Source organism: Pelmatolapia mariae, linkage group LG20 (assembly GCF_036321145.2).
Source record: "Pelmatolapia mariae isolate MD_Pm_ZW linkage group LG20, Pm_UMD_F_2, whole genome shotgun sequence".
Classification (NCBI taxonomy): domain Eukaryota; kingdom Metazoa; phylum Chordata; class Actinopteri; order Cichliformes; family Cichlidae; genus Pelmatolapia; species Pelmatolapia mariae.
Genome location: NC_086244.1, coordinates 4,379,070 through 4,406,583, shown reverse-complemented (window position 1 = coordinate 4,406,583; position 27,514 = coordinate 4,379,070). Strand labels below are relative to the sequence as shown.

The 27,514-nt window shown below is 41.4% G+C and overlaps 1 protein-coding gene across 1 annotated transcript in view; it reads right to left on the bottom strand.

Annotated features, from left to right (window-relative positions):
* Positions 1-27,514, bottom strand: part of plxna3 (plexin A3) — a 147,623-nt gene that overhangs the window by 97,830 nt on the left and 22,279 nt on the right. The window contains exons 2-6 of the mRNA XM_063464401.1: positions 15,709-16,137; positions 15,415-15,605; positions 12,730-13,274; positions 12,379-12,543; positions 6,469-6,651 (exon numbers count right to left, since the gene is read on the bottom strand). Coding sequence (XP_063320471.1) covers positions 6,469-6,651; positions 12,379-12,543; positions 12,730-13,274; positions 15,415-15,605; positions 15,709-16,025 — 1,401 coding nt within the window. The 5' untranslated portion in view covers positions 16,026-16,137. The remainder of the gene's footprint in view (positions 1-6,468; positions 6,652-12,378; positions 12,544-12,729; positions 13,275-15,414; positions 15,606-15,708; positions 16,138-27,514) is intronic.

The following is a 27,514-nucleotide window of genomic DNA, read 5'->3' as shown; positions in this document are numbered from 1 at the left end:
GTCCCAATCAGCCCAAATAGCAAAGAGAAATAAAAAATGCATATTATGGAAGAGTTTGGGTCTTAGGAGGTTAAAGCTCAGTGGATAGTCAACCAAAGGGCTTCACAGAGTTGCACCAGGCTAAGATTTAACCCCAAAAGGGTTAAACACGTTTAACTCCACTACCTGTAGCAAATGATTTTAAAATGGTGCAGATGCTGATGGAAGCATTTCCATGTAAAACAAGTTTCTCATTAAGGATAACAAAGACCTATATGGTACAAACGCAGCTCTCAGAATTATCAGCGACTTGTAAACATGTGACAACAGACGTGTTCTCATGGCAACATGCTAAAAATGCTACATGCTTTAAATATCCCAGATTACAGTGCAAAAAAAAAAAAGTAATTCATGTTTACGGAAGTGCCGTCCTCATTTGAAACGATTGGCCGCTTCAAATGAGGAAGCGGCGATTGAGCGTTAAATGAAAGATTTGAAATGAGGGGAAACTGCTGATTAACTGACTAATAAGACCATTACTTATCTTAATAGAAATTTTCAAACCCAATGACTGGCATAAAATGAAAATCAGTCCATAAACTTATAGATTTTTTTGGGAAAAATCATCACTTTGAATTTAACAGGCTTAAAGGGAAAGCGAGGGAAAAGCCCCCCAGCCAGACTGGATTTGGGTCTATTGCTTATCGTCTTGTTGGGCGTTGAAGCAATGGAGAGCTTTTGTTGGATGCCAGCAGCTCAGAGAGTTGAGGAGGAGGAGGAGGAGGAGGAAGTTCCACTAAACATAGAAACAAGAGTTCTCCGCCAACTCCAAGCCACACAGAGCCCAACATCTAAAACCAAACCCAGTGATTTTCACCAAGCTGTTCACTGTACAGACTACACCCCCGGCCATTCCTCCCTCTCTGCCTCGGTTCCTCCCTCTATCCGTCGCTCTCAGAGGTCAGCTTTCAGAGAAATATCTCCCTATGTGAATGAATATTAAAGCGGCAGCTGTGTGGGAGGAGAGGTGAGCGGGGTGAACGCCAAGAGGATTCATTCACCACCCATCCTCCGTTTTTAGTGTTCAGGCAATTAAAATTCATCGTTGGCAGGCTGGAAAATGGAGATGATTGTGTGGTCAAATGTGGGAGCAGAAGAGGGTTTTTAATGCATCTTTTAATTTTAATGACTGCTGATGATGTGGATTAATGTGCCCATCGTGAAGAGGACGATGTATAGAGAAGCTTTGCATTTATTCAACCAAAAAGTCAAAAGGGCAAAATTACTGGTGAATTCATTTATTATTTTTAACTTTAAAATGCATGAAAAGGATGAATCCAAATCCCTCCAAATTAAATTGAAAGTCCTTTAAATATTTGTGATTGCACCGCACTAACTATTTTTCCTTTTGAAGAGATGGTTGGGTCCCCTAACGTGTAAAGTCTTTTTGCTTGATTTAAATTGAATTTGGTGTCCATCTGTACTATCAGAAATCAAGTGGAGATCTTTCAAAGCTCCTTTAGGTGCATCTAGTTGCCATTAAGGGCGTTGCAGAGCTCCTTCTGGAGGATTTAGTGGTCCATGAAGACAAAGACCAGCTCCTTTCGGTGCTCAGCATTGTTGCTGAGGACATGTTAAGCATCTTTGCAGTGGTTTAAATGGTCCTTCTGATTCTGGAGAAGATACTTTAGGAGATTTATGGTAATCATACGGATAACTAAAGACTTCGCACTTTAGCAAAACACCAAATGGGGGCTGTAACAAGGTTCTCAAGCAACTACTATACACCTTAATTACTGTACCAGCTCATCTAATGACCCACAGGCGTTCAACCACACAAACTAGCCCATAAATCGCTTAAAGGGAACTACCTTTAAGACCTTAATAGACCTTACAACAAAGGCGCCAAACGCCCAGTACTGAACCAGTTCTGCCTTTGTGCCTTTGAGAGCCAGCCCACGTTTGAAGAGGTTTGAGAAGTGTTTGTTATATAGCATTACTAGCAGAAGTCGGATAATTTCTCTTCTGGGAAGAAAATCAGAAAATGCGTGGGCTGAATCTGTCCATCATTGGTTAATTTCTTGAGTTAACCACTACCAAGCCACTGACAGTGGTTCCAACGGTGGGCGGAACAATTTTATGGTGTTGTACTGATGCCAGCTCTTCATCGCTGGCACAAGTCCTGTTTCTTTGTGGAAATGTGTAAAATGAGTTCTAGCGTCAGCACCAGCACGGCATCCAGGGAAGAGAAGTAGAGAGGGATTTGCTGAGGTAGACGTCAAGCCAAACTGAAATAAAACTAATTGTGTTTAAGAGACTTAAGGACCTTTTATAAAATCCCAGACCTTTGAAAGACCTTAATAAGGTTTCATCAGGTCATTGAACACATGGGTTATCAAATGAGCTCTGAAGAGATGTCAAACCATCTAAATGTCCTAAAGTTCCTCTAAAGCATCTTAAATGATGACTCTAAGCATCTGAAAGACCTTTAACAGCGTATCAACAATAGGAACCTAAAGAACTTAAGTTTGCTGCTCTTCCCAGGTCCCCAAAACAATCTCTAGAACATCCAGACTGATTACCAGGATTACCAGGGTATCCTTGGAGGTCCTGGCTCCTGAGAATTTTAAGAAGACCTCTTAAAGGAAAAATCCCCTGAAAATAAATTTCCCAGTAACCAACGAAAGCTTTTAGAGACTGTATTGTGGTGGCTTTAACCGGTCGAATGCACACAGGTCATTAAACATCTAGTAAGATATTTCTTTGTAGGATGGATTCATAGATGATTTGACATGTTTAACCATCTCAAAGTCCTAAAAGAATAAAGGTCCTAAAGGCAAAAGTATCTTAAAAGATGCCTAGAAATATTTTAACACCCTAAAAAGAACCTGGAGAACTTGGGCTCTCGTTCTTGCTCATAACTAGAGCTGGGCGATAGAACGATAACGATATGTATTGCGAAATAACTTTTTCTCGATAGAAAAATTAAACTATTGCGATAGGCCTCATCTCTCGTGTCCTCTTTAAAAAAAAAAAAAGAACAGCCAATCCAAATTAAGTAGCGCAGAGCCGAACCAATCACAGCTGCAGCGTCACGTCACGTGACTTGTTACGTACAGCACAAGTGCCAAGCCGCACATGTGTATTTGTTTTTGCAGCCGGGCCGCCCGGGTAATGAAGGAAATGAGTTTGCCGACTAGAGAAAAATCAACCGAGAGCGTGAGCGAAGGTTGCCGAAGAAAAAACCGATGATGGTTCCAATGCCGGAGAGATTGTTGAACAGAAGGGCCATAGAAGTTCCGTAGTGTGAAGGTATTTCGGTTATTTCAAGTCTGACAAAAAACAGAGTAGCGCGCACTGTAAATTGTGCCGAAAGCAAGTCTGGAAATACAATAAACCGGTGCATGCTCAATCTCTGACTGAAAGCGCTAATTCGTCATTCGGCTTTTGTCAGACTAAAGTCACTGTTAAAACTGTTTGAAAAGCTAAGCTATACAACAAGGAGAGATTGAAAATTTCCTTTTAGTTCTCAGTTTATTTGATATTGACAAAAGTTAGTCAATTTTGTCTGTTCTTCTGTAAAACAAACTTAAGATTTATTTTTAGAATTAATATTTTGTTTCTAAGTGGAATTGACAATTTAGTAGTCTGTTTTGTTTGTTCTATTTTGAAACTTAAACGCTTTAGCGGCTGCCTTTTGTGTAGTTTGCAATATTTGCCTTTATTTATCTGAAACTGAAGTCTCATGTTCCTTAAGTACATCTACCCTGTTGAACTTATTATGGGAAATAAATATTTCAATCAAAACAAGCTGCAGATTATTTCACATTTTACTTGTGAGCAACGGCACATCGTGATATATATCGTTATCGCCTGAAATGAAAAAAACATATCGTGATATGAAAAAATCTTATATCGCCCAGCTCTACTCATAACCAACTTCTAGAACATCAACATCGTTAACATATCCAAAGAACTTCATGTTTTTGAACATCTTTTCCTCTTTTCCTTTTCTAAGATAATCATTTATTTGTTTTTGTGAAGGTGCTCCTTGCCAGATGCACTCATTTGACTCTCAGACAGTCTGAGACTTGTAAATTCTACTTGTGCTTTACTGGACGAAATTTTGCACTGGAGTCAACAATGTCAGAGCGCAGTCAAGCCTACGGTCCACTTTACACATCTGTTCTGTCCTTTTCACTTGGTTTAGGTTGTTAGTTTTACCCACAGAGTGTAGGGAAGCTTTCTGCCGCTCAGCAAAGTCTTAAATCCTCCAGAGAGGACGGAGTTTGTGCTGTGGGAAACGGCGAGTCTTTAACCGACTGCCGAGCCCTGAAGGAGACAGAAAACAGACATCTTGTGCAGCTAAGTGGGGCATTTTTCTGACAGCAGCAGACAGTCTGAGCGTCTCTGCAGCTTTCTGTGAGGTTGTCCGACACCGCTGAGACAACTTTACAACTTCAACAAGGCTGAGAGCATCTGTGCAGAGACACCGGCCCCATCCTGAACTGTCACTGCTCACATTTGCTTTAATCCTGCATCAGTCCTGCTTCCTGTCTCCGTGCTGTTTATCTCTCCTGCCTGAGAATAAAAACCCTGGAAATGAACAGATTGTGTTTGCTGCGTTATGAAATCAAAACAGCGTTCAGCTTATTTTCAGCTCCAGATAACAATAATAACAGCGGCGCCACAGGCTGCAGAGAGCAGGCTGGCACATATGGAGGTGTGACCGAGGATGAGTTTCATAAGCAGCAGAGAATATGTAAAAGAAATGAAATATTTATCAGATACCTGTTGCCTATGGGTATTAATATGGTTATTATTATTATTATGGAGTCCCCGTTAAAGGCTGAATAACCACTCTGTCTGGATACATGTGAATATTGTTTACAGAGGTGTGAAAAATCAGACTCTTGATTTTGATATTCCAACACCTGAACTCAGATCTGAGATACAGTAAAGACCTGACATCAAAGCTTTCTCAGACTCACGATGAGTTTTCATTCATACGTGATCGATATTTGAACATTCATCTCTCCCAAAGCCACCCGAGTCTGCAGCGTGCCAGCAGGTTTCAGACAACTTTCTACAGCGTTACAAATCTCTGCTTAAAACGTCGTCTCTTCTGTAGCCACCCCACTATCAAATATGATTATAAAACTCATTTTATTTTGTTGATTCTGGTTCCAAAATTACTTTTGCTCAAAAACACAAAAGCTTTCAGACCATTAAAAATGTTTTGCTGGTGGATTTTTAATTATTTCTAAAGATTTTAACTGATCCTTTCTTGGAGCTACTAACTAACTTATTATTAATGAGTAATAGAGGAAATATCAAACTGCAAGAGATAATGGAAGAGAGTATGTGGTGTTTCCAAATGAGTCTTTAAAATGCATCCAAATTATTTTTGGGAGACAGAAAAGAGGAACAACAAAGAAGACACATGGTGAGTGTAGCTGCACCGAGCAGAGGTTTTTTTTTTTGACATTGTTTGGAGACGTATTTGAAGACAGAACATAACAAACATAAGAATATTGTTGGTTTTTGTCTTTTTAATCATTACTGTATTAAGTTTATTTATCAGGTGTGAGGTTTTCAGGAGTAAGAGTAAAAATGAGATCAGAAACACAGCATTTCTGAAAGCAGTCCACTCAACAGTCACGCACACATCTCAATAAACATTTGCACTAAAGCCTCATCAGGCAGCTTCTGAAAAGACATTTGATGAAATGAACAGAATGAAACTGAAGACATTCCTGTATAAATGCACTCTCACATCGTTTTCAGAGCTTTGCAATAACTGTTATGCCAGAGCTGAAATTACTTTCAGCGCTGATGAACTGAGGCTCGGTAATAACGCAGCGTGAAGACTCACTTCTTCTAAACGCTGCCTTGCGACCGTTCCCAGTCCTATAGCTTCACAGCTAAACACCTCCGACACACCCGGGTTTGACATTCGACAGCGAACAAACAAATGATTCACAGGTGAGAGTCACACTGACGACTGATAACATCACAAGGCTCCATCCGAGTGACAAAGAAAGCTGAGTACTTTATCAAAACCCCTTATAAATGGAGAACAAACACCTTGATTGTTTCAAGATGGACTGCAATCAAACAGGTGAACTTCAATCTCTTCCTTTCATCCGAACCAAAGAACTAAAAGAGCCTCAAGTGATTTAAAACATGAATAAGACAATTGTCTCTCTATCTTTCCTCCTAACCTCCTTAAATAGAAACTCTAGAAAGCAATCAAAGCCCCAAAAGCAATTTTAAAACATTAATGCAGCCCTTTCCTCTCAGCAGAGGAAACAAAAGCCCCCAAACAGTCCACCAGTATTCCTTTCCTGTCATTCTGTCCTGTCTCTCTTAATTCCCTTCCCTGACTTCCTTCCTTTCCCACAGAGTACCCAACTCAAACAGGAGCGCAAACATATTCACAACAGCTTTTCCTCCTCGGTAGACTAATCATCCGTTCTTTCCTCCTACCTTCTTCAGCTGTCCACTCCGGGTTCCCACGAACACCACCGTGTGCTCCCCGTAGGTGTATGCGGCCACGGCGCCCATGCCCTCGGTCCGGTCCTCGTACAGCGGCTGTCCCTCGATCACCCTCAGGCCTCCGAGCGGCTGGTTCAGTACCAAACCGCAGAAATCATCTCCAATCTGCTTCGGCTGTGGACCAGAGGGAAAAGGTGGCATTATTAGAAAGTATCACAAGAAGCAAGGTTGCTCATCTTCAGATGAAAAATAAGAGGAAGCTGCCGCTTTCCAAAGCCACCTAATACCAGCGTTATTGATCTGGTGCCCGCCTTCAGTCCATTAGGCAGGGGATCAGTATCGGCTCTCGACAATAGCGCGAGATGTGGCCCCTTAACTAAAGTTAAAGCAGCTTGAGAGCAAGATGTACAGAACGAGTCGTCCAGAAGACAAAAGTACAGACACACTTTGGTGTTTTGGTATTTAAATAGACAATTTAATGCTGATTTCTCTTTGGTCAGATGTTCAAAAGTTATTTAAAAGATCAATATAAATGATTATATACAAAACCCTATGTGATCGCTTTGTTTACTTCTTACATTCCCATCGTGATTCTTAATGCGCTGCAGACACCAGTGATTTAATAGAAGACTGCAGGACCACATGGACGTCACGGTCTACACAAATCATGACTGCTCAGGCCTAACGGTGACTTTAGACCAGCGGTCCTCAACCTTTTTTGCACCACGGACCGGTTTAATGTTAGGCAATATTTTCACGGAGCGGCCTTTAAGGTGTCACGGATAAATACAGCAAAATAAAATGATACGACCAAGACCAAAAACTGTGGTATTCTGTAAATATAATAATAAACACGAATTAAATGAGTAATTGTGTAACTTTATTAGCAGCATCCTCCTGAAATGTGCCAACAACATTGAGAGTAACATCCTCCTATCTGCCCCTTAATGCTCTCTGGTCGCTATGGTAACCTGTAAATATTTCTTTCAAAATAAGACACACAACTACAACACGGGAAAAGACCCAGGGAAAAACCCTGAAAACCATTAATTTCACACCCGAGCCTCAACTCTCGCAGCCCGGTACCAAACGACTCGTGGCCCGGGGATTGGGGACCGCTGCTTTAGAAAGCACAGCTTCTTTTTATTTCACAGTTTGACTGTTTGATCAAAACAAAAACCATGCTCAATGTTATCAACCATTAACTTCACCTCTGAACACCACAGGAGAAACACAGTGCATTTATGCTTCTGCGTTAAATCTATGTCATAGTTATGTCACATGACCCCTTTGAGACCCTGTGCCGTAATCTACGCTCAGGTATCTGTGCACCTCCTCAGAAATGGAACTGTGCGTCACTTCTACACGACCTGTTCAGTACTGCATTTCCAGCTACTTTGTCTGCCACCATGTTTTGCATTGAATGGAAGAGAAAAGATCAGCTTGCGGATTTCCGGCACCAACCTGCCTGTTGGTGCTTTGATGGTGAAACTGCAGAGCAACATAGACAAACTGTACACAAGTACACGCTGCCTACGGCTACTCGCACAGACTGCATCGTAGGCTCTACACGAAGAATTCTAAATCAAGCTTTAGGTGTAGGGTTAAGAGCCAATTACACTCTGCTGCAGACACGGACGTGGACAGCTGAAGACATCACGGCCAAGTAATCATTCCTGCTATACTTCTTGGACATGCGTCTAAAAAGGTTCATGTGTACTTGCTGCAGAGTGTGCATGGTCACAAAAACATTTGTAGGCATGCAAACATCCTTTCAGAGCCTTGTGCTCTCTGATGGATGACGACACTTAATGATAATGCAAAATAACTGCTTGTCATGCAGAGTGGACAGGTCTTAAGCTACCGATGAGAGCACTGATTGACATATGACAGGGTAGTACAGACAGAGTGCTCTAAAACCAATCAGTGACAGAGAGATCCATGATGAGTGAATCACCTACTTAGGGTTAGGTTGCATTTTAGCCTCATACTTAACAAGCACATCTCCAGAAAATAGATGTTAGCTTTCAAATAAAGTCTCTAACACTTGGTTATAAGATTTCCATTAGATTATACCAGGCACCTCAAACGTCTACATAAAAGGGATGAAACCAAACCCAGTCGCTGTCCTCCAGGTGGATATTATCAGGTTAACAAACAAACATCATGTTTTTATTAAACTTTAACACAGTGATGGATTAAATGAAACTTTAAATACAAATGTAAGGAAAAGTAAGTAAAAAATGAGCAAACATGGGGTGCATGGTGGAGGACAAAGGGCTGTAGAGCCAAAGAGCTTCATGCTTCTGTATGTTGCCCACAGGGCAGAGTGTATGGAACAGGGAGGAGACGAGTTATTACAGGGTCCACATACACTCAGAGGGTAGCTAACACCCTGTCATTAGCGGGTTAAGGCCTTGATGCATCACAGCGACCGTACAGGGTGGAAACTCTGAAACCCAAATGTTCGAGCCAAGACTCCACTGGCAAGTTTATCTCCATTTTTGCACATCAAAAAATTGAGATAAATACCTTTTCCATCTTAAAGGTTCACTCCTGGGAATAGCAGTCAGAATGGTTTCAGGTTGTTTGGATTAGATAAAAAGTTTCCCTCGCCATCATAAATCCCTCGTGACACCTTCAGCTCTCAGTTTGTCCAAATCATCCTTCTTCAAAGATGACTTTGGGCTCAAATTCACTTTCACACAGCAACATCTGACTATCAAACATCTTCTGTCGTGTGACCTGTCAGCTATGTGTTGATTCACTTAAAAGATGTCTGGCTTCTATTCAACGTTTAATGTTTTCAGCTGAAACCTGTGTGATGCCGACACAGGACAAATCAGAAGTCTAAAGTCTTTAAAAGGCTCAAATGCTCAGAGCAGAGATACTCAGCTGGTTAATAAAAAAACAACAACATTTATTTTCAAATCAACTCACTTAATTAGCCAGGATGGACCACATGCCATGTAAACAGTATATTTAACTGTCCAAATGCTTCAGCCAACTCTTTGTGTAACATAGAAGATAGTTTGAGTCTCTTCAGTTTTATTAAGTGAGATATTAAATGGTCCCTGGACAAGTTCACGCCCTAGTGTATGCCTGGTTGCTCACCTTAAAGCCTGGAGGCCTTGAAAGCTGAGCAGTACTACCTCTGAGGTCTCGGGTCTGTTTCCTGCAAATTTACTTTGCTTGCGAGGAATGCATAAGCATACTTTAAGATTTATTTACCTTCTAAGATAACAAGTGATCAACTGTAGAGGCAGGGGGGTGGTTCAGCGATTAGCAATGTTGCCTCACAACAACAGAGTCCTGGGTTAAAACCCGGGCATGGCTCTTCTGGTGGGAGTTTGCATGTTTATCTGCCAATGAAACTTTAACTCCACAGTGATCAGCTGCAGCTGGTACCGGACTAACGCTGGCAGCTGCAGACTGAAATAGTGGAACTGGAGTTCATGCACAGGATGAGGAAATCACGTGAGTCATTAAGTTCACACACTAGTAATTATTCATTTATTCGAAGAGGCACGCCTGTCCCACTACTGCCACGAGTACTTTAAAATGAACTGAGAGACAACTTAAGTCTTTTGAATTCTTTGTTAGCTCAGGGGTTATCATTTACTCCCCACACTATGAGAGTCCGAGGTTTAAACCCACACAACAGGTGAACTGGTGCTTGGATAGTACATTTCCACTCAATTTGAGCACTCAAAGCATTTTTACTACCCATGTACACACATTCATGTGTCCTTTTGTTTTTGTCTTTCTGATGAAAGCATCAGGGCAACTTGGGGTTCATCATCTTGCCCGAGGTTTCTTCAATATGCAAGCTGAAGGAGCCAGGAATCGAACCACTGATGGTCCAATTAGCAGACGAGCTTCTCCAGCTCCTGAGCCACAGTCGTCCAATTTACCCAATGGCCCCTTATCAGATCTTCTGATCTCTTTGCTATCAGGCATGAGATTTTTTTTTTAATGTGAAGAGCTTCTATAGCTCACTGGTTTTGCTTCCTGGGTACATAAAGCTATGCAACTATAGTGTTTAAACAAAGTTTATAATGTTTTCTGTTTCCTCAGCACTCTGTGAGGGTCCTCAAAAGTTTAAAAGCTCAAATGAGACAGTGTGGGAAGAAAAAGTGCCGATGGTGCGACACACACCTTGGTCTGTCTGCATCTGATGCACCCCACATTGTCATAACGCATACTGTTGACTGAGTGAGCCATCAAACAGTCATTTGGAGCTCTGCATCTGAGTGAGGTCTTGATAAGATTTCCTCAGAATGAGGGCTTCAAACTAAAAACCATAAAAACAAAACCATCTACTCAAAGCTACAAACACACAGATGCACACACGGAGCAGAGATTGTAACGTGGTGTGCAAACAGGAAACCTGCTGCTGACACTTAATGAAAAACGAGATTAAAGCACTCACACAAAAATATAAAATCACACACACACACACACACACACACACACACACACACACACACACACACACACACACACACACACACAAACTGAGACCATCCCAATGTCACATCCCATTGGAACACACACACACACACTTCCTGCTGTTTTTGACAAAAGAAGGAGGTCAGAGCAGGGACAAAGGCCCTGCTCTGACCTCCTTCTCCTTTCACTTTACCCTGAAAACACACACACACACACACACACACACAGTAGCATGGGTCATTAACTTATATTTCATCACTTTCATCAGCGTGTGGCTGATTGGCTGTGATTGGTTGCTTGGTTGGTTGGTTGCTTGGTTGGTTGCTGTGGGCAACTCCAACCCCATTCCACCCCTCCTTTTCCAAAACCCAGGCCCGGCTCAGAACTCGTCTCCTGGCGGGTTTCCCTGCCTGGTTGCCATGGTTACCACTGCAGGCCATTACCGCCATGAATAAGAACATCATCTACCCCCGACCTGAAATAACCCCACTGCAGACACTGAGAGGGAGGGAGAGCTCTTCCTTCTGTTCGCTCTGGCTTGTTTTTCCTGTATTTTTTCCAAGTTCATGCTATTTCTCGTCTTTTATCCATTTGAGCAAATGAAGTATATTCAAACTCATCTTTAGTGTGGGGACGAACCTGTCACAGTTTGTGAACCTCGGTGCCTTGTGGGGACAAAAACATTCAATTTAATAATGAAATGTAAGTGTGAAGACTTAAGGTTGGGGTAAGTCTCCAGGAAACCAGCGTAAGTCAACGTAATGTCCTCTGAAGTGACAGAAACATGACTGCGTGTGTTGCAGCCTCAGGGCAGCCTCTGGCCAGATGATGTAGTTTGCACAAAGAGACCGAAACAAAGGAAGAAGCAAAAGACGGCAAAGAGATTTCTCTCCTTTTCTTTATTTTCCCGCTAAACATGCAGGAGGAAATGGACTATGGTCAGGAAAATTTTTTAAACAATCTAATTAAAAATTTCAGTCTTTCCTCTTACACTTGGATGGTTTGGCTTCAACAGAAATCGGGAAAATGTGGCAGGAAAACACCCGATCCTGATATTGGACTAGCCTATACTGCAGAGCTGTTTAAGAAGTCCAAGACATGTGTTACTTTTAGCAACAAAATCAAGGTCATGTCTCAAGCCTGTAGAGAGCAAGTGCAAACAACAATCTTCAGGACTAGTCTCCTGCCTGCAGCGGGTCAATCTGGGGCCCATCAGCTTATGTGTTTACTTAGAACTCGGATAAGATTGCCAATATTTTACGATGTAGCCAGTGGTGTCATTAATTAATGCAGACATATATTAAAAGTGTTTTCAAACGCTAACCCGAAAGCTTCTGTTCCTAACATTTCTTTTCTCCTTTCAACAGGTAGCACATGTTCTTATCCAAATATCGTCAGACCTTAGAGGCCCAGTCCAAGTCAAGTTTCAGGGCTGAAGGTGCAACTTACAGTGTGGATGCAGGGCAGCTCTTTGTTCAGTAACCACGGTAACGAGAGCCGTCCCTCTCCGCGGTAACAGGAGCGGATCCTTTCTCTCATGGCCAGGTTGATGTCATGGAGGGTGAACAGACAGAGGACCGTCTCTCTTGGTGGGTTGGAGCGGTTCTTCTGACCCTGAAAATCCACAAAAGAAATTAATTCATTTAAAAATAAATTAGATATTTGCAGGTTTAAGTCCTGGACAGGCCTCTGAGCAAGGCACCCTTCAACAAAAAAGTAAAAAACCTTGAACTTTGAAAGAAAGTTCAAGCTCAGATGGAAAGCATCCAGTCAGAAGAGAGGGCATCAACAGTCACCTACCTGTGAGAAGACGACAAACAGGATGTCGTCGTTTTCAGAAAGGCCGAGCGCTTGTGCCAGCCGCCGCCCTGGTTTTTGCTTGTAGGCGGCCTGGACCAATCGGTACTCTATGCCATCTTTTGTACAGCCCAGAGGAAACTCCACATATGAGTAGAACTCGGTGTCATCAGAGCACATCCTCACAATCTTAGACGTGAAGAAGTTCTCTCCTCCGGCATCCATCTGAGTCAGCTGTGTGTCCAGCTGCAGCGTCAGGAAGTACACGTACGTGCGACTGGAGAAGCCGTAGACGTAGTAGATGTCGAAGGCGGGGTAGAGTGACAGGGTGTCGGACGGGATCTTGATCTGCGAGGAGACAAACTCATCCTGGTAAACCAGAGAGAACATATCGACGCTCTCCTCATCAACCACCAGCTTCCTGCTGGACAGCGTGGGGAAATATTCCGACTTTCCATCGATGGCGGCTCCAATGAACAAGTGGCTCTTGGTCTTCTCCAGCTTCTTTCTCTTTGGGTCATCCAACCAGTGGTCTTCAACAATCACACCTGCAGAAGAAGGACAAATAGGCAGGATGCGATTAATACTGTGCCTTCCAGAATGTTCGGGACAAAGTCCCAGATTTTGTAGTTTTACAAACACGTTGCATGAACTGTTTGCAGATATTTTTTTTACATAGGCCTCATTTTCACAGCTTTACAATCTACTGTGATGCTGTACAGAGGTCAGTTCTATCGGCAGATAGCCAAAATAAACACATCTTCCTTTAAAACTAATCAGCTACTTTCAGCTTTTTCATAATAGTAATGTAACAGAAAAATATATTGACTTTTATTCTGAAGAACATTTACTGGAACTCCTCCGGTCTCCAGCAGCAAAGCTATCAACAATGCAACGCACAAACAACCTCTGGATCAGATGCTAAAGAAAGGACAAGTGTTAGCAGGCAGTTTGAGACCCATTTCCACCAGAAAAGCTCCGGCGGGTCTGATTAGTTCTTTCTTTTCAAGCTGTGTCCCACAGTGGCTGTTCCAGTACTTTAATCAAAGGTCTAACTAATTTCACTCACACCTTTTTTCCCACTGATACCCGAGCAGAGAAAATATTCCAGCATTTGTGAATGAACCAAAAATCTGCTTTACAAAGAAATATGTGGGCAAAGTCTAGCTGTCAGTCATCTGCTGTTATGTCCTGACAGTCTTCATTCAGGTTTTTGTTCATGCCAAAAACTGCACATTATAAAAACCTGCAAAATATTTTGACACTTGATTGACGTCTGCAAGTCGAAATGCTTCTCCAGCCTGCACAGAAGTCCAGAGGGAACATTGGAGCGTATTGTTTTTATTTTAGGCATTAAAACGATTACATTGGGACAATGCATCAGTACAAAATCTGCCGAATGTTTATAATTGAGTATTTACAACTAGACAACATGAAAATAAAACTGCTATTCTATAAAATATTGTTTACAAAGAGCATGCATTAGATTCCCTCTGTTGCATTAGCTGCTGATATCACTGTAATCCAATAAAACAAACCTTCAGGGAAAAAGCAGAGGCACAGTTTCACAGTGAGAGTAACTGCTGTCAAAGCCATCAGCTACTAGCTAACTTAGCTGTAAAAAAACAAAACAAAAACGTGCTTCCTTGAGAAAACCTTTCGAAACAGCAATTAGTTGCTCTAATCACTAGTGGAGAAATATTGTTTACGTGAAGCTAAATGTTGACCAGATCAGCTAGTAGTATAAAATGTAGCACCAAATTGGAGACGATTCTGCAGTTAGCTGAATTCATGCTAGCCTTGGTTAGCGGCTAGCTTTTGTGATTTATCTAAAAACTATTATAAGAGACTCGGGTAGAAGTTTCCATGTTTTTTTTTTTTCTTGTGCAAATTGATGGATCAGTGAAGCATCATTTATGGAGCTAACTGTGAGTGTTAGCTAGTTGTAATCACAGACTGGATAAAAGACACAGCTTTAGGGTCTAAAAACTGTTCAATTTCAATTCAATTTTATTTATACAGCGCCAAATCACAACAACGGTCGCCTCAAGGCGCTTTATATTGTAAGGTAGACCCTACAATAACACATACAGAGAAAAACCCAACAATCATATGAGCCCCTGTGAGCAAGCACTTCGGCGACAGTGGGAAGGAAAAACTCCCTTTTAACAGGAAGAAACCTCCGGTAGAACCAGGCTCAGGGAGGGGCGGGGCCATGTCGCAACCAGTTGGGGTGAGAGAAAACTGAAGAAAAAGCAGACCTGCCTTAAACCTGTGTTATTTGTAATGGGAGTCTGTGGCCATCTGTAACCCTAGTGAACCCTTTCCTGATGACCTTATTGACCCAATCACTAGATTAGGTTGCATCAATTAAAACGTGGAGTTCTTTTTATAAATTACAGGCTAATTCAGAAAAGATTATCATCCAAGGTTTGCTCACTGGACAACAGCTGATTAACCAGAAGTGGTTACCAAATGAGCAAATGGAGTTTTAAAGTCAACTTCACCCCTCGGTGACAAAAACGCTCAGCTTACGTCTTTATAGCATGACTTCACTAATCAATGGGTGACATCATGGTGGCTACATCCTTCTTTTCCACTGTCCAGAAGCTAATTCCTTCCAAATGTCTTAAATTGTATTACCTGTTGAGGACTCTCTAACTCCACCCCCTCTTCAGCCTTGCTTACCTGCCATCCCATCAGCCTCTCGGGCTCCAGACAGGTAGTGCTCCTTGCGGTGATGCGGTTCCCCCAGTTTGAAGAGATCCTCCAGCCTGAGGAACTGACAGACGCCCTGCCAGATGGAGCCGCATGCCACCAGTCTGTTTCCAATATAATCCACTAGTAAGAGCTTATTCACGTTATCTGACATCTCCAGTCTGAGGACAGAGGCAGACAGGTAATGCAGACAGGTGAGACAGGTGTAGACATACAGATGTAAGGATATATAGAGATAAATAAGTGAGACAAGAGGGGACAAACCGATGAGCGCAGGACCTGACGCTGGGTGGAGGGTAACAGCTAGCATTGTCCTCCACAGGTCCGGTCATGTGACTCCGCAGCTCTGTCAGATTAGCTGACAGCTTCAGCACTCGGTTCACTGCTCCGACATACACCTCACCTGTACTCTGGTGGACGGTCAGGTGGGTGAGGGAAGTGTCAAAGGCCCGGTACACCACTCTGCCCGATGGCACGGAGGGAGGCGGAGGAGCAGCAGGGGCAGAGAGGATAGGGGAGGAAAAGAGGACAAGGGAGAGGAGAGGGAGGAGGAGCAGAGGAGAGGAACAGGAGAAGACCATGGTGGACACGAAGAGGAAAGGATGAAGGGGCAGAGGAGGAGAGGGGGGAGGAGGAAAAGGAGAGAAGAGCTGGCGGCAGGTCTGGTGAAGAGTCGGCTTCAGTGGGGCATGGCTGCAGGGAGAGAAAGAGGAAAACGCATTCAGAACCAGCTTCACAATATTCATGTTTTTAAACTTTCTTTAGCGTTGTAGCAATTCACTGATGGACCTCTGAGCATTAATGGCTCCATTACAAACAGGTCCTTCTCACAGACAATTCAGCTGCTTTTAAAGGCACCAATGTGACTGAATGTATGAAAAACAATGTGTATATGGTCCGTGTACAAGATAGATAGCAGGAACTTGGATACATGGCAGAGACGAGCACTCAGCATAATGAAACTAATGCAGAAGCGACTCAATCCTTTGAGGTAAACATGCAGGAGGTCCTTTTTCTCTTCCCCCTCAGCTGGGTACAGGTTTCTTTCCCACTGTCACAAAGTGATAGTTTATAGGCCTCATATGATTTTGGGGGCTTTCTCTCCAATATTGGAGAGTCTTTAAATTAAATATAAAGTACTTTGAGGCGACTGATTTGCCACTGAACTGAACGGCTGCAGTTCCTGCGGTGAACACTTAAGGCTGGCTCAAAAACGTAGAGTCCTATATCAAAAAAAGCCAACTCTGCAGCAGAAATAAACACGTTTGTAAGGTCATTTTAATTTTTATTAACTTAACCATCTGGACAATGGAGTTAGCTGAGCAGTGTCTTTATTAAAATAAAAGTTTATATAGTATTTAAGTGGATCCTTTTTTAATTTTGACCATGTAATCTTTTAAATTCCTTGAAAGGACGTCACATCCCTAATCTGCATCTCATCCTTGGTCTGATCAGCCTCAGGTGGCTCACCTGCAGGAGGATAAATGCTAAAATATGAGTCACGCAATGACCGCAGGAACATCTATTCTTCACAAGGCCACCTCAAACGCCAAACAAGGTGTTTCACCAACAATAAACAGAATTATCTTCAAAATTATCCCGGCCTTAGCCTGACAGGGAGCTTTAGAAACCTACAGGCAGTATTATTTACCAGAAACACACACACACAGATAGCGAGTGCAGAGATTAGCAGAGTGTGGGAGTGTAATCGAAGCAGATAGAGTTATTGATCTGTTTCTGTCTGTCTTCTCACTGAATCTCTCTCATAAGCCTCAGCAGCTCCAGTAACACTAAGCTGGATGGAAACTTCACTCTTATCCTTGCAGCCAGTTCAACTCCGACTGACTGACAGTTCTAATCAACACACACACACACACACACACACACACACACACACACACACACGTAAATGCCTCGACAGTTTAATCCTAATCTACAGTGATATTAACACCAAACGCAGGACAAGTTTGGGGCTGCAAGTATTGTGTTGAAAAGCCTGCTGCATTTGCGCTCAGCGTGGGTGTCCCAGTGGGAATTGAACCCTCAACTGCAGCACTGCTTTATATCAGCCTCCTGGTTTTCAGCTCAGACGCATTAATCAATACAAGAATACGAGAAACGGCGTGTGGAAACAAAGAGCTGGATTTATTTTATCTGGCTTTCAGGGGTTTCTTCTTCTGCTTTCTCGGTTACATCTGGAGTGTCTTTTTATTCATCTGAATAAGGTTTAACAGTGGAAACGCTCACTGCAGTCTCAACGGGTCAGATTTGGTAATATCTCTTTTTTAAAAGTCACTTTTAACTCGAGTCAGGATTAGTGAGCAGGCCTACAGAGAACACATCTGTTCTGTTCAAAAATGTCTTTGAAGTGATTTAAATAGGAGCTCTTCAGCTCATTTTCAGCTCTGTACTTTCACTCCGGTGACTGCAGTAGAGCAGCTTTGCATGACTCACAGTTCAAAGAAAAAAACAACTGTATTTATCTTATTCTGGGCTTTTATGCAACACTCTTTTCCATCCTTTGTCTAAAAAAATCCATTTAACTATACAGGGTGGGCCATTTATATGGATACACCGTAATAAAATGGGAATGGTTGGTGATATTAAAGTCCTGTTTGTGGCACATTAGTATACGTGAGGGGGCAAACTCCTCAAGATGGGTGGTGACCATGGTGGCCATTTAGAAGTCGGCCATCTTGGATACAACTTTTGTTTTTTCAATAGGAAGAGGGCCATGTGACACATCAAACTTATTGGTAATGTCACAAGAAAAAAAAAGGTGTGCTTGGTTTCAACGTAACTTTATTCTTTCATGAGTTATTTACAAGTTTCTGACCACTTATAAAATGTGTTCAATGTGCTGCCCATTGTGTTGGATTGTCAATGCAACCCTCTTCTCCCACTCTTCACACACTGATGGCAACACCGCAGGAGAAATGCCAGCACAGGCATCCAGTATCCGTAGTTTCAGGTGCTGCACATCTCGTATCTTCACACCATAGACAATTGCCTTCAGATGACCCCAAAGATAAAAGTCTAAGGGGGTCAGATCGGGAGACCTTGGGGGCCATTCAACTGGCCCACGACGACCAATCCACTTTCCAGGAAACTGTTCATCTAGGAATGCTCGGACCTGGCACCCATAATGTGGTGGTGTACCATCTTGCTGGAAAAACTCAGGGAACATGCCAGCTTCAGTGCATAAAGAGGGAAACACATCATCATGTAGCAATTTCAGATATCCAGTGGCCTTGAGGTTTCCATTGATGAAGAATGGACCCACTATCGTTGTACCCCATATACCACACCAAACCATCACTTTTGTTGTTCCAACAGTCTTGGAGGGATCCATCCAATGTGGGTTAGTGTCAGACCAATAGCGGTGGTTTTGTTTGTTAACTTCATCATTCACATAAAAGTTTACCTCATCACTGAACAAAATCTTCTGCGTGAACTGAGGGTCCAGGTCCAATTTTTGTTTTGCCCATTCTGCAAATTCTGTGCGCCGATCTGGGTCATCCTCGTTGAGATGCTGCAGTAGCTGGAGTTTGTAAGGGTGCCATTTGTGAGTAGCTAATATCCGCCGAAGGGGATGTTCGACTAATGCCACTCTCCAGTGACAGGCGGCGAGTGCTACGCTGTGGGCTCTTGCTGAATGAAGCTAGGACAGCCACTGATGTTTCTTCATTAGTGACAGTTTTCTTGCGTCCACATTTTGGCAAATCCAACACTGAACCAGTTTCACGAAACTTAGCAAGCAGTTTGCTAACTGTAGCATGGGAGATGGGTGATTGTTTTTCTTGTGACATTACCAATAAGTTTGATGTGTCACATGGCCCTCTTCCTATTGAAAAAACAAAAGTTGTATCCAAGATGGCCTACTTCTAAATGGCCACCATGGTCACCACCCATCTTGAGGAGTTTGCCCCCTCACGTATACTAATGTGCCACAAACAGGACTTTAATATCACCAACCATTCCCATTTTATTACGGTGTATCCATATAAATGGCCCACCCTGTACATTAAAACATTAGCTGTTGTGGAAGAGCTTTAAAGCTGCATTCTTCCTAATAGCCAGCAGGGGGCGCGCCTATGGTTGCAGAAAGACTTGAGGTTCTATAGAAGTTTACAGGGACACGGGGTTGCTCTGCAACCTCAGTAAACATTTTCTTGATATGTCACGGATTCAGTCACTAGTTTGAAGTCTGAATATACAATATTTTCGATTGATGACATTATCAGGGTCAGAAAGAAGAACAGAGCAGGATATGCTTATTGGTCAAAACCTGACATGTCATTAGCCAATAAATAGACAGCTTCAAAATGTCACAACAGAACGTCTTGAACCAGGCAGTGACATCAGATGGCTACAGCCATTCTTTATATACAGTCTATGATTTTTTTCTCTGGAGGCCTGCCTCTCTGAACGCTCTCTTTCTTCTGATTGGCCGAGTGCAGGAAGTCCCCAGAAGTGAGAAAACAGTTAAAATCGAGCACAGATTAATAAATATGGTTAAACTGTCTGTGTGTGTATTTAAGCCATTTGACTCTTTCATTGTATTTTAAAAGTGACTAATGTGTGCTGCACTTTGCCCCATTGTACATCAATAAAATATGAACTAGTTTAAATAGAATAGAAAATAGATAGAAAAAATGTTTGCTTCGGTGAACCAAAAATTACTATTCATCTGTGGTGATTTTAATATTGACTTGCTAAACCCAACAAGGTTAAAAGCCATTGATGACTTCACTGACACGATGTACAGCTTATCACTATATCCAACAATAACAAAGCCAAGCAGAATAACATCACATAGCGCCACTATTATTGACAACATTTTTACTAACGTCATGGATTTCCAAATTAATAGTGGCCTGCTTGTCTGTGACATAACTGACCACTTACCAGTTTTTACTTTGTGTGACTGTGATTTAAAAAAAATAGATACTAAGATTACAATAGCAAAGCGAACAATAAATGAAGAAGCAATTCATGCCTTCAGTTTCGATTTAGCACAACAAGATTGGAGTTCGGTGTATGAAGAGTCAGATGTGGACAAGGCTTATGACAATTTCCTAAATGTTTTTACTATGTTGTACAATAAACATTGTCCTGTAAATGAACACAGGACAATGAAAAAAAAGATAAAAAGTCCTTGGCTCACAAAAGGAATTATCAATGCTTGCAAAAAGAAAAACAATCTGTATAAACAGTTCATCAAAGTAAAAACAAAAGAAGTGGAACAAAGATATAAAGCATATAGAAATAAATTGACTGATATTATAAGAACGAGTAAACAACTTTATTATAGAAGAAGATTATATGAAAATAAAAACAATATTAAAGGAACTTGGGATGTGTTAAATAACTTAATCAAACAAGGATTTTCTGGAAAGTCATATCCTGAATATTTCATTGATGCAAATGGTGAAAATCACAACATGAATAACATTGTTGATGGGTTCAACAAATTTTTTATAAATGTTGGCCCTGAACTAGCAGCGGACATCCCGTGTCAAAAAAATGAAAATATCAGTAATATAAAATCAAATCCCTTTTCACTGTTTCTCTCTGCTACAAATGAGCAAGAAGTAATAAATATCACATTAAAATGTAAAAGTAAGTCTTCAATGGATTATCATGACATAAATATGTCCGTAGTTAAACAGGTTATTCTGAATATTGCTAGTCCCTTAACATATGTCTGTAATTTATCATTTCAGTCCGGTTGTTTTCCAAAAAAAATGAAAATTGCAAAAGTAATACCACTATACAAAAGTAATGACAAACGCAGTTTTACCAATTATAGGCCTATTTCTCTACTGCCTCAATTCTCAAAAATTTTAGAAAAACTTTTCAATTCAAGATTAGAAAAATTCCTTGAAAAAAATCAAATAATAAATGTTGGTCAGTATGGTTTCAGAACGCAAAGAACCACTTCAATGGCGATAATTGACGCAGTAGAAAAAATTACTAATGCACTGGATAAAAACAAATATGCAGTTGGTATTTTTGTTGATCTCAAAAAGGCCTTTGACACAATCAATCACTCTATTTTATTGGATAAATTGGAAAGATATGGTATTCGAGGGAAAGCTGGTAACTGGTTAAAAAGTTACCTAACGGGGCGGGAACAATATGTTAGCATAGGGCATTACCATTCAGAAAAACTTGGTATTACATGTGGTGTTCCCCAAGGGTCAGTGTTGGGACCAAAACTTTTCAATGTATACATAAATGATATTTTTGAGGTTTCTCAAGTACTTAAACTCATACTGTTCGCAGATGACACCAACATATTTTTCAGCAGCGATGATTATACTGATCTTGTAATGACCGTAAACAGGGGAGCTAAAATTAATAAAAAAATGGATGGATATAAATAAATTATCATTAAATATAAGTAAAACTAAAGCAATGTTTTTTGGTAATTTAAAATATAATATAGAATTACCAATCATCATTGAAGGTGTACCAATTGATAATGTGAGTGAAAACAAATTTTTGGGAGTCGTAATTGATAACAAAATTTCATGGAAACCCCACGTCAGACACATAAAAACCAAAATTTCCAGAAGCCTCGCAGTTTTGAACAAAGTGAAACCATACCTTGATAAAGATGCACTTCGTACTCTGTACTGTACCCTGGTTCTTCCATATTTCACATATTGTGTGGAAGTGTGGGGAAACACATATAAAAATACAACTAATCCATTAGTTACAGTACAGAAACGAGCACTGCGTATTATTCACAAGGCTGGTTATCTAGATCATACTCACAAACTCTTTCTTCAGGCAAAGTTACTTAAATTCCAGGATCTGGTTAATTACAATACAACCATAATCTTATACAAAGCTTTTAATAAACTACTACCTGCAAATTTACAAACTATATTTGAAATTCGAGAAAGAGGTTATAATGTGAGAGGCTTCGGAAAATTCAAATTACCCAGAATTCGAACAACCCGTAAAGGTTTTTGTGTGTCTGTATGTGGTGTGAAAATCTGGAACAGTCTGAGTTTACAACTGAAACAATGCAAAAATATTCATAGATTTAAATTCCTCTACAAGCAGTTGGTCTGGTCACAGTATACTCAATAAATGGTGTTAGTGTGCTCTGTAATGTCTTTTCTCTTACCATTGCTGGTATATATTAAAAAAAAATAAAAACAAAAACTGTGCGTGTATGTATGTACATATATGTCCATGTGTGTGTAGATATATATGTATGTATGTATATGTATGATGCTTTGCAACAATGGGCGTAGCTGTGGGAAGCTTATTGTTTTTGTTGATGAGTGAGTATAGGGGTGGGATTAAATAAGTTTTCTTCGTCCCACTCCTTTTCAGGTAATTTTTGTTTGGTTTTTTTTTGTTTTGTGCACTTTATGTTCAACATATGTATTTTGTTGTGCCTGAAATGAACAAATAAATGAATGAATGAATGAACCGACTAATATTTCTGGTGCTGACAAGTAGTAATGTTTACTCATCGTGGTCAACTGATCACACGCGTCTTCACTAATAATATATATTCTAATCCCAGAAATCCCACAGAAGAAGCGGGAACGAATTATTTTACAACTGGGTGGAAATCTGTCTTATTTCAGGTCAGAGAGGTGCTCTGCCTTCACATGAGTGAAATTTTGAAAAACAGAGAAACAAAAATGAATTAAAAAAAACAACATACAAAACACACTATATACACTGTACAATGGGATATTTAAATAAAAAAAAGTGTGAAATAAGACTGCTCTGTGGGACCAAAGGAGAGGAAATCTCTACAAAACAAATATTTTACATAGTGCGTCCTCGCTGTAATTAACGTATTTCAAATAAATAATAAATCGCTGTTTTCAGACAAAAATGGGGGAAATGTAGCTTTGAGCCTCTCAGGTGTAAAGAGCTTCTCGTTGTCATCCCTGCTAACGATGTGAGTATTTGTGACTAATTGTCGATCGCATTAAGCATTCGAGGAGTTTACAAGACTCCAGGATATGCATGAGGGCTTAACGGTCAATTGAGAGTGTAATCATCAGATTAACAGCAGGTGGTAAATGTAGATTTCTGACATGCAGCATGATGGTGGATCCACTGAGGCTTAAATTTCACTGCAAAATTTGGGAGAAATGAAACGAGTCCCGTGAACAGAAAAAATGTGAAGTAAACCTGGAGCTCTTTCTGAGCAGCAAACAAATCACGAGCCGCCCTGTCCTGTTAATTATACTGTCAACGTGTGAATTAGTTTCAGCAAACGGGGGAGACATGTTGGACTGAGGAGGTCCAGGCGTCTCTCTGCAGCTTCATTAATAAATGAGAAGAAGAAGAAAGAGTCTTTTTTTAGTGTCATTTAAGAGAGGTCCTCCTTGCGGTCTGACTGAGCTAAAATAGATCCTCCACACAGCGACTGCACAGCGCCGTGAACGACGGCTTCTAATGAGACAGAAACTGAATGGAGGGATAATAAAGTTTTCAGCCGGGCAGCGGAGACGTACAGGAAGCCGAGTCCAACAATTAACCCCGTGACACACACACAGAAACACAAAGAGGCAGTGAAAGATCAGCACATTAGTTAATTAGCCCGCTGAGCTGAGGGGGAGACCAGAGAGAGGAGAGGTCGACAGATGGACCTGTGTGTGTGTGTGTGTGTGTGTGTGTGTGTGTGTGTGTGTGTGTGTGTGTGTGTGTGTGCGTGTCTCAGAGTGTGTGACGGACAGCTGGGCAGACAGAGGACACAGATAGAGTTTCTCTAACTGGACTACGATTTCACTGGATCATCCATCACCCTGGAGAACCGGAGGCTGTGACTGAGGACGAGTGATGGGACGACCCCATCAGAGCGAGGACATTTCTGCACCTTAATGGCTTGTTTGACATTTTAGACTTGGTTTTAAAATCACGTTCAGGGTAGAGCTGGCTAAATGTGAAGTCCTTTTATCTGGTTGGCCTGAAATCTCACAGAAAAGCCTTCAGCTGATCCAAAACACCACCGTGACAACAGTAACAGGCACATAAGAGATTATATATTTCCCATATTAGCCAGGTAAGAGTTCAGAATTCATCTAAATACATACAAAGTCTTAAATAATCAGGACTGGTCACATGTTAAAGATCTCATAGTGCCATGTGATGCTGACAAAGCTCTCAGGATGCTTAGCTGTGGTTTCTACAGTTTCTAAAAGTAGAACAGGAGGCAGAACCTTCAGCCTGAAATGATGCTATAAAAATAAAATGGAACTGAACACAAACGAATATGTCACGTTATCAGTCAAGCTGACAATAAAGTTAGGTCTTTTAATAACAAAAGGGAAGTGGTGTGAACAAACATGTTCCCCTTCGGCTGTGGTTGGCCTGTAAAAAAGAGCTGCATTCACTGCTTTTTGTGTTTCTTCTTTAAAAATGCCAAACAAATTTAACTTTGCTTCACAACCAAAAAGCATTTCTGGGTGGCGTCCAACCTGAAACTGGAGAGGTGAACGAACTTTCCGAAGCAAAATGGAGAAGGCGGAGAGTCTGCTTTGCCTTCGCCTGAATTGGCTCAACATAAATAAAACTGAATAAAATGGAATAAATCGATGCGTTTCTTTTCCTTTACGGTGATGCACTTTCACCCTCCCTAAAAGCACAAATACACTCACTGTTTGGCTTAGCTTGAGATAAGATCACAGAAAGAGAGCCTTAGGCCAGCAGGGTCCAGGAGAAGTAAAACTGGCCCATGGCGTCACAGAACCCAGGTGTTGGTTGTTTGTTGACTAAGGCGTCAGTTGCTCTCCCTGCGGCTTCCGTGCAGGTCTCCCTAAATGCAGGAGTCTTAAATAAAGTTAAATAATTCTTCAACAAATCAATGAATATTCATGTCGAATCGCTGAGATTTTAGCATTTACCAAATTTCTGATGACGATGGTTTCTGTGATCGAGCGGCCTGGTTTAGGTCCGGTGCGTTGGCGGCGAAACACCAGCTGTAACAGACAGTTTGTTTCAGCAACAATCAATATCAAACGTTTCAGATGTTCTGCTGCCGCTCGGCTCGTCGTCAGGTTGGAGCTGCAGGTCGTCAACATTCATTAGGCTTCATTAATGTTCTGTTGTCAGATCTGAACCGACTACGTGACCTTTGGTTACTCGCAAATTATGAAAGCTAAACTTAATTATCAAAGGGGGGGGCTTCAGAGGATTCATATTTGATAAGTGGATTTGATATTCAGAAGCAGCTCCATTAGGAAACATTTGTATGCAATTACCCACAAAAGGTTAGATTGCTGAGAGAGCAGGAAAGAGACAGAAACCACGAGTTATTGATGATCAAATAAAGTAATCAATCCAAAGCACTATGCTTCAGACAGATCTAGCACAGTCTCCTGAAATTGCCTTTGCGTAGTTTTGCAACACTGTGGCACAGAGAAGTAAGAAACCCCAAACGCCACCACACAAGTCAGACCGTAACAGCTGTGTATTCTGCCACATTAACACTCATGCTTCATGGATGGATTTCAATACAGATGCTGCAACTACTTTAGTGTCTCTCTACTCAGTTAATGGCTTTAAATGGCCGCTAAAACAGCTTTTAATGTGGTTAAAGCACAAATGTAAATCAATTAGTTTAAATTCGTCAAACAGCAAATATCTTATTTGCCAAATGACTAATGACATGTAGCCAATGAGCATGCAGCATCTCTGAACTCTGCCCCAAGGCAATGACCCCGAGTTTTCAAAACAAAAGATGGCAAATGGATGATCCCATTGTAGTTATTTTTACATTTTATGAACTTAATGTTAGGTTAGCAGCAAGTAACCTTTCAAAATAAAAGCATAGGGACTATCTAGTCCTTGTGGAGGCGAGTCTTGCCACTTGGCGACCCTCTTAGAGCATTACTGGGGAAATCATACAAGGAGAAGATGTGGCACTCAAAAATCCTGAATCTATGGGAGAATTCTCACATGTTAAATATGGATAAAGACACAACAAGACAGCAAAGCAAGGGGAACATTTTAGCCTGTCGTGCACATGCACAGTAGAGGTTCACAACTTTTCAGGCCCTCTCTGAAAATCATTTAGACTTCAGGGTGAGCTTCTTTCAGGTCTTTGATACTATCTGAATTCTTTTTTTGACTTTGCCCCAAAATAAGATTTTAAAAAGCCCCCCCCCCCCGGACATTATATTTCTACATCTCTCAATCTGGTTCACCGATACCGCGCATTGATCTGAGCCTTTCATGCTTCATTCCTGAAATGCATTTCCGTACTTCTATTATGAAATTACGTGACCATCTACAGCATCCAAACTGCCGTGTTCGAGTGCTGAATTTAAACGTGTAAACATTGCACTCGGCCCTGCCTCCACCGAACGGGGATAAAACGCTGCCGAGTGCCAGTGCCAGCTGTATCTCAGCGCGGTCGCCCTATCAGGCCTGAAAGTGTCTCAATCTCCCATCTGTTGGCCCGAGTCGCCTCTAAACCATCCAGCTCTCAGCTCTTATCTCTGACCATCTCTGACCACCCTGCATCTCTTGCCACCCAAACAGCCCCTGAAGCCTTTCACACCAGGAAACTGCAGCACAATGCTGCTTTGTTGTGTGTTTATCAGAGCCCGCAATTCACACACAGAGCCTCAGTCACAGAGATGAGGGGGTCACACAGGGGGGACGCAGATGGAGGTGATGGATGTGGGCGACAGAAGGGGTGTGTTGGTTTTATAGCTTCTGGTTGGGCCGTGATGAAGCATTTGGGTGGAGTTTGCACTGTATGTCATATAAACTATAAAGATGTTGTTTCAAACTATTAAGTGTTGGTGCGGATAAAGATCACCGGGCTGATTGGGACTGAGGTTTCACATCCGGGCCGGTTTCTAAGGAGATAAAATCATGCAAGAAGTTTGTGTTCATTAAATCTGTTGGATTTAAATTTAGAACAAACGGAGCTACAGTAAAGAAATTAAATAAAAATACATATTTGGAATAAAAAATGGACGAGATATTTATTGATTTGATTATTTACATGACAAATAAATAACAGAAGCATTCATTGGATGGATGAAGTCATTATAATGTTGCCCTTACATTTACATTT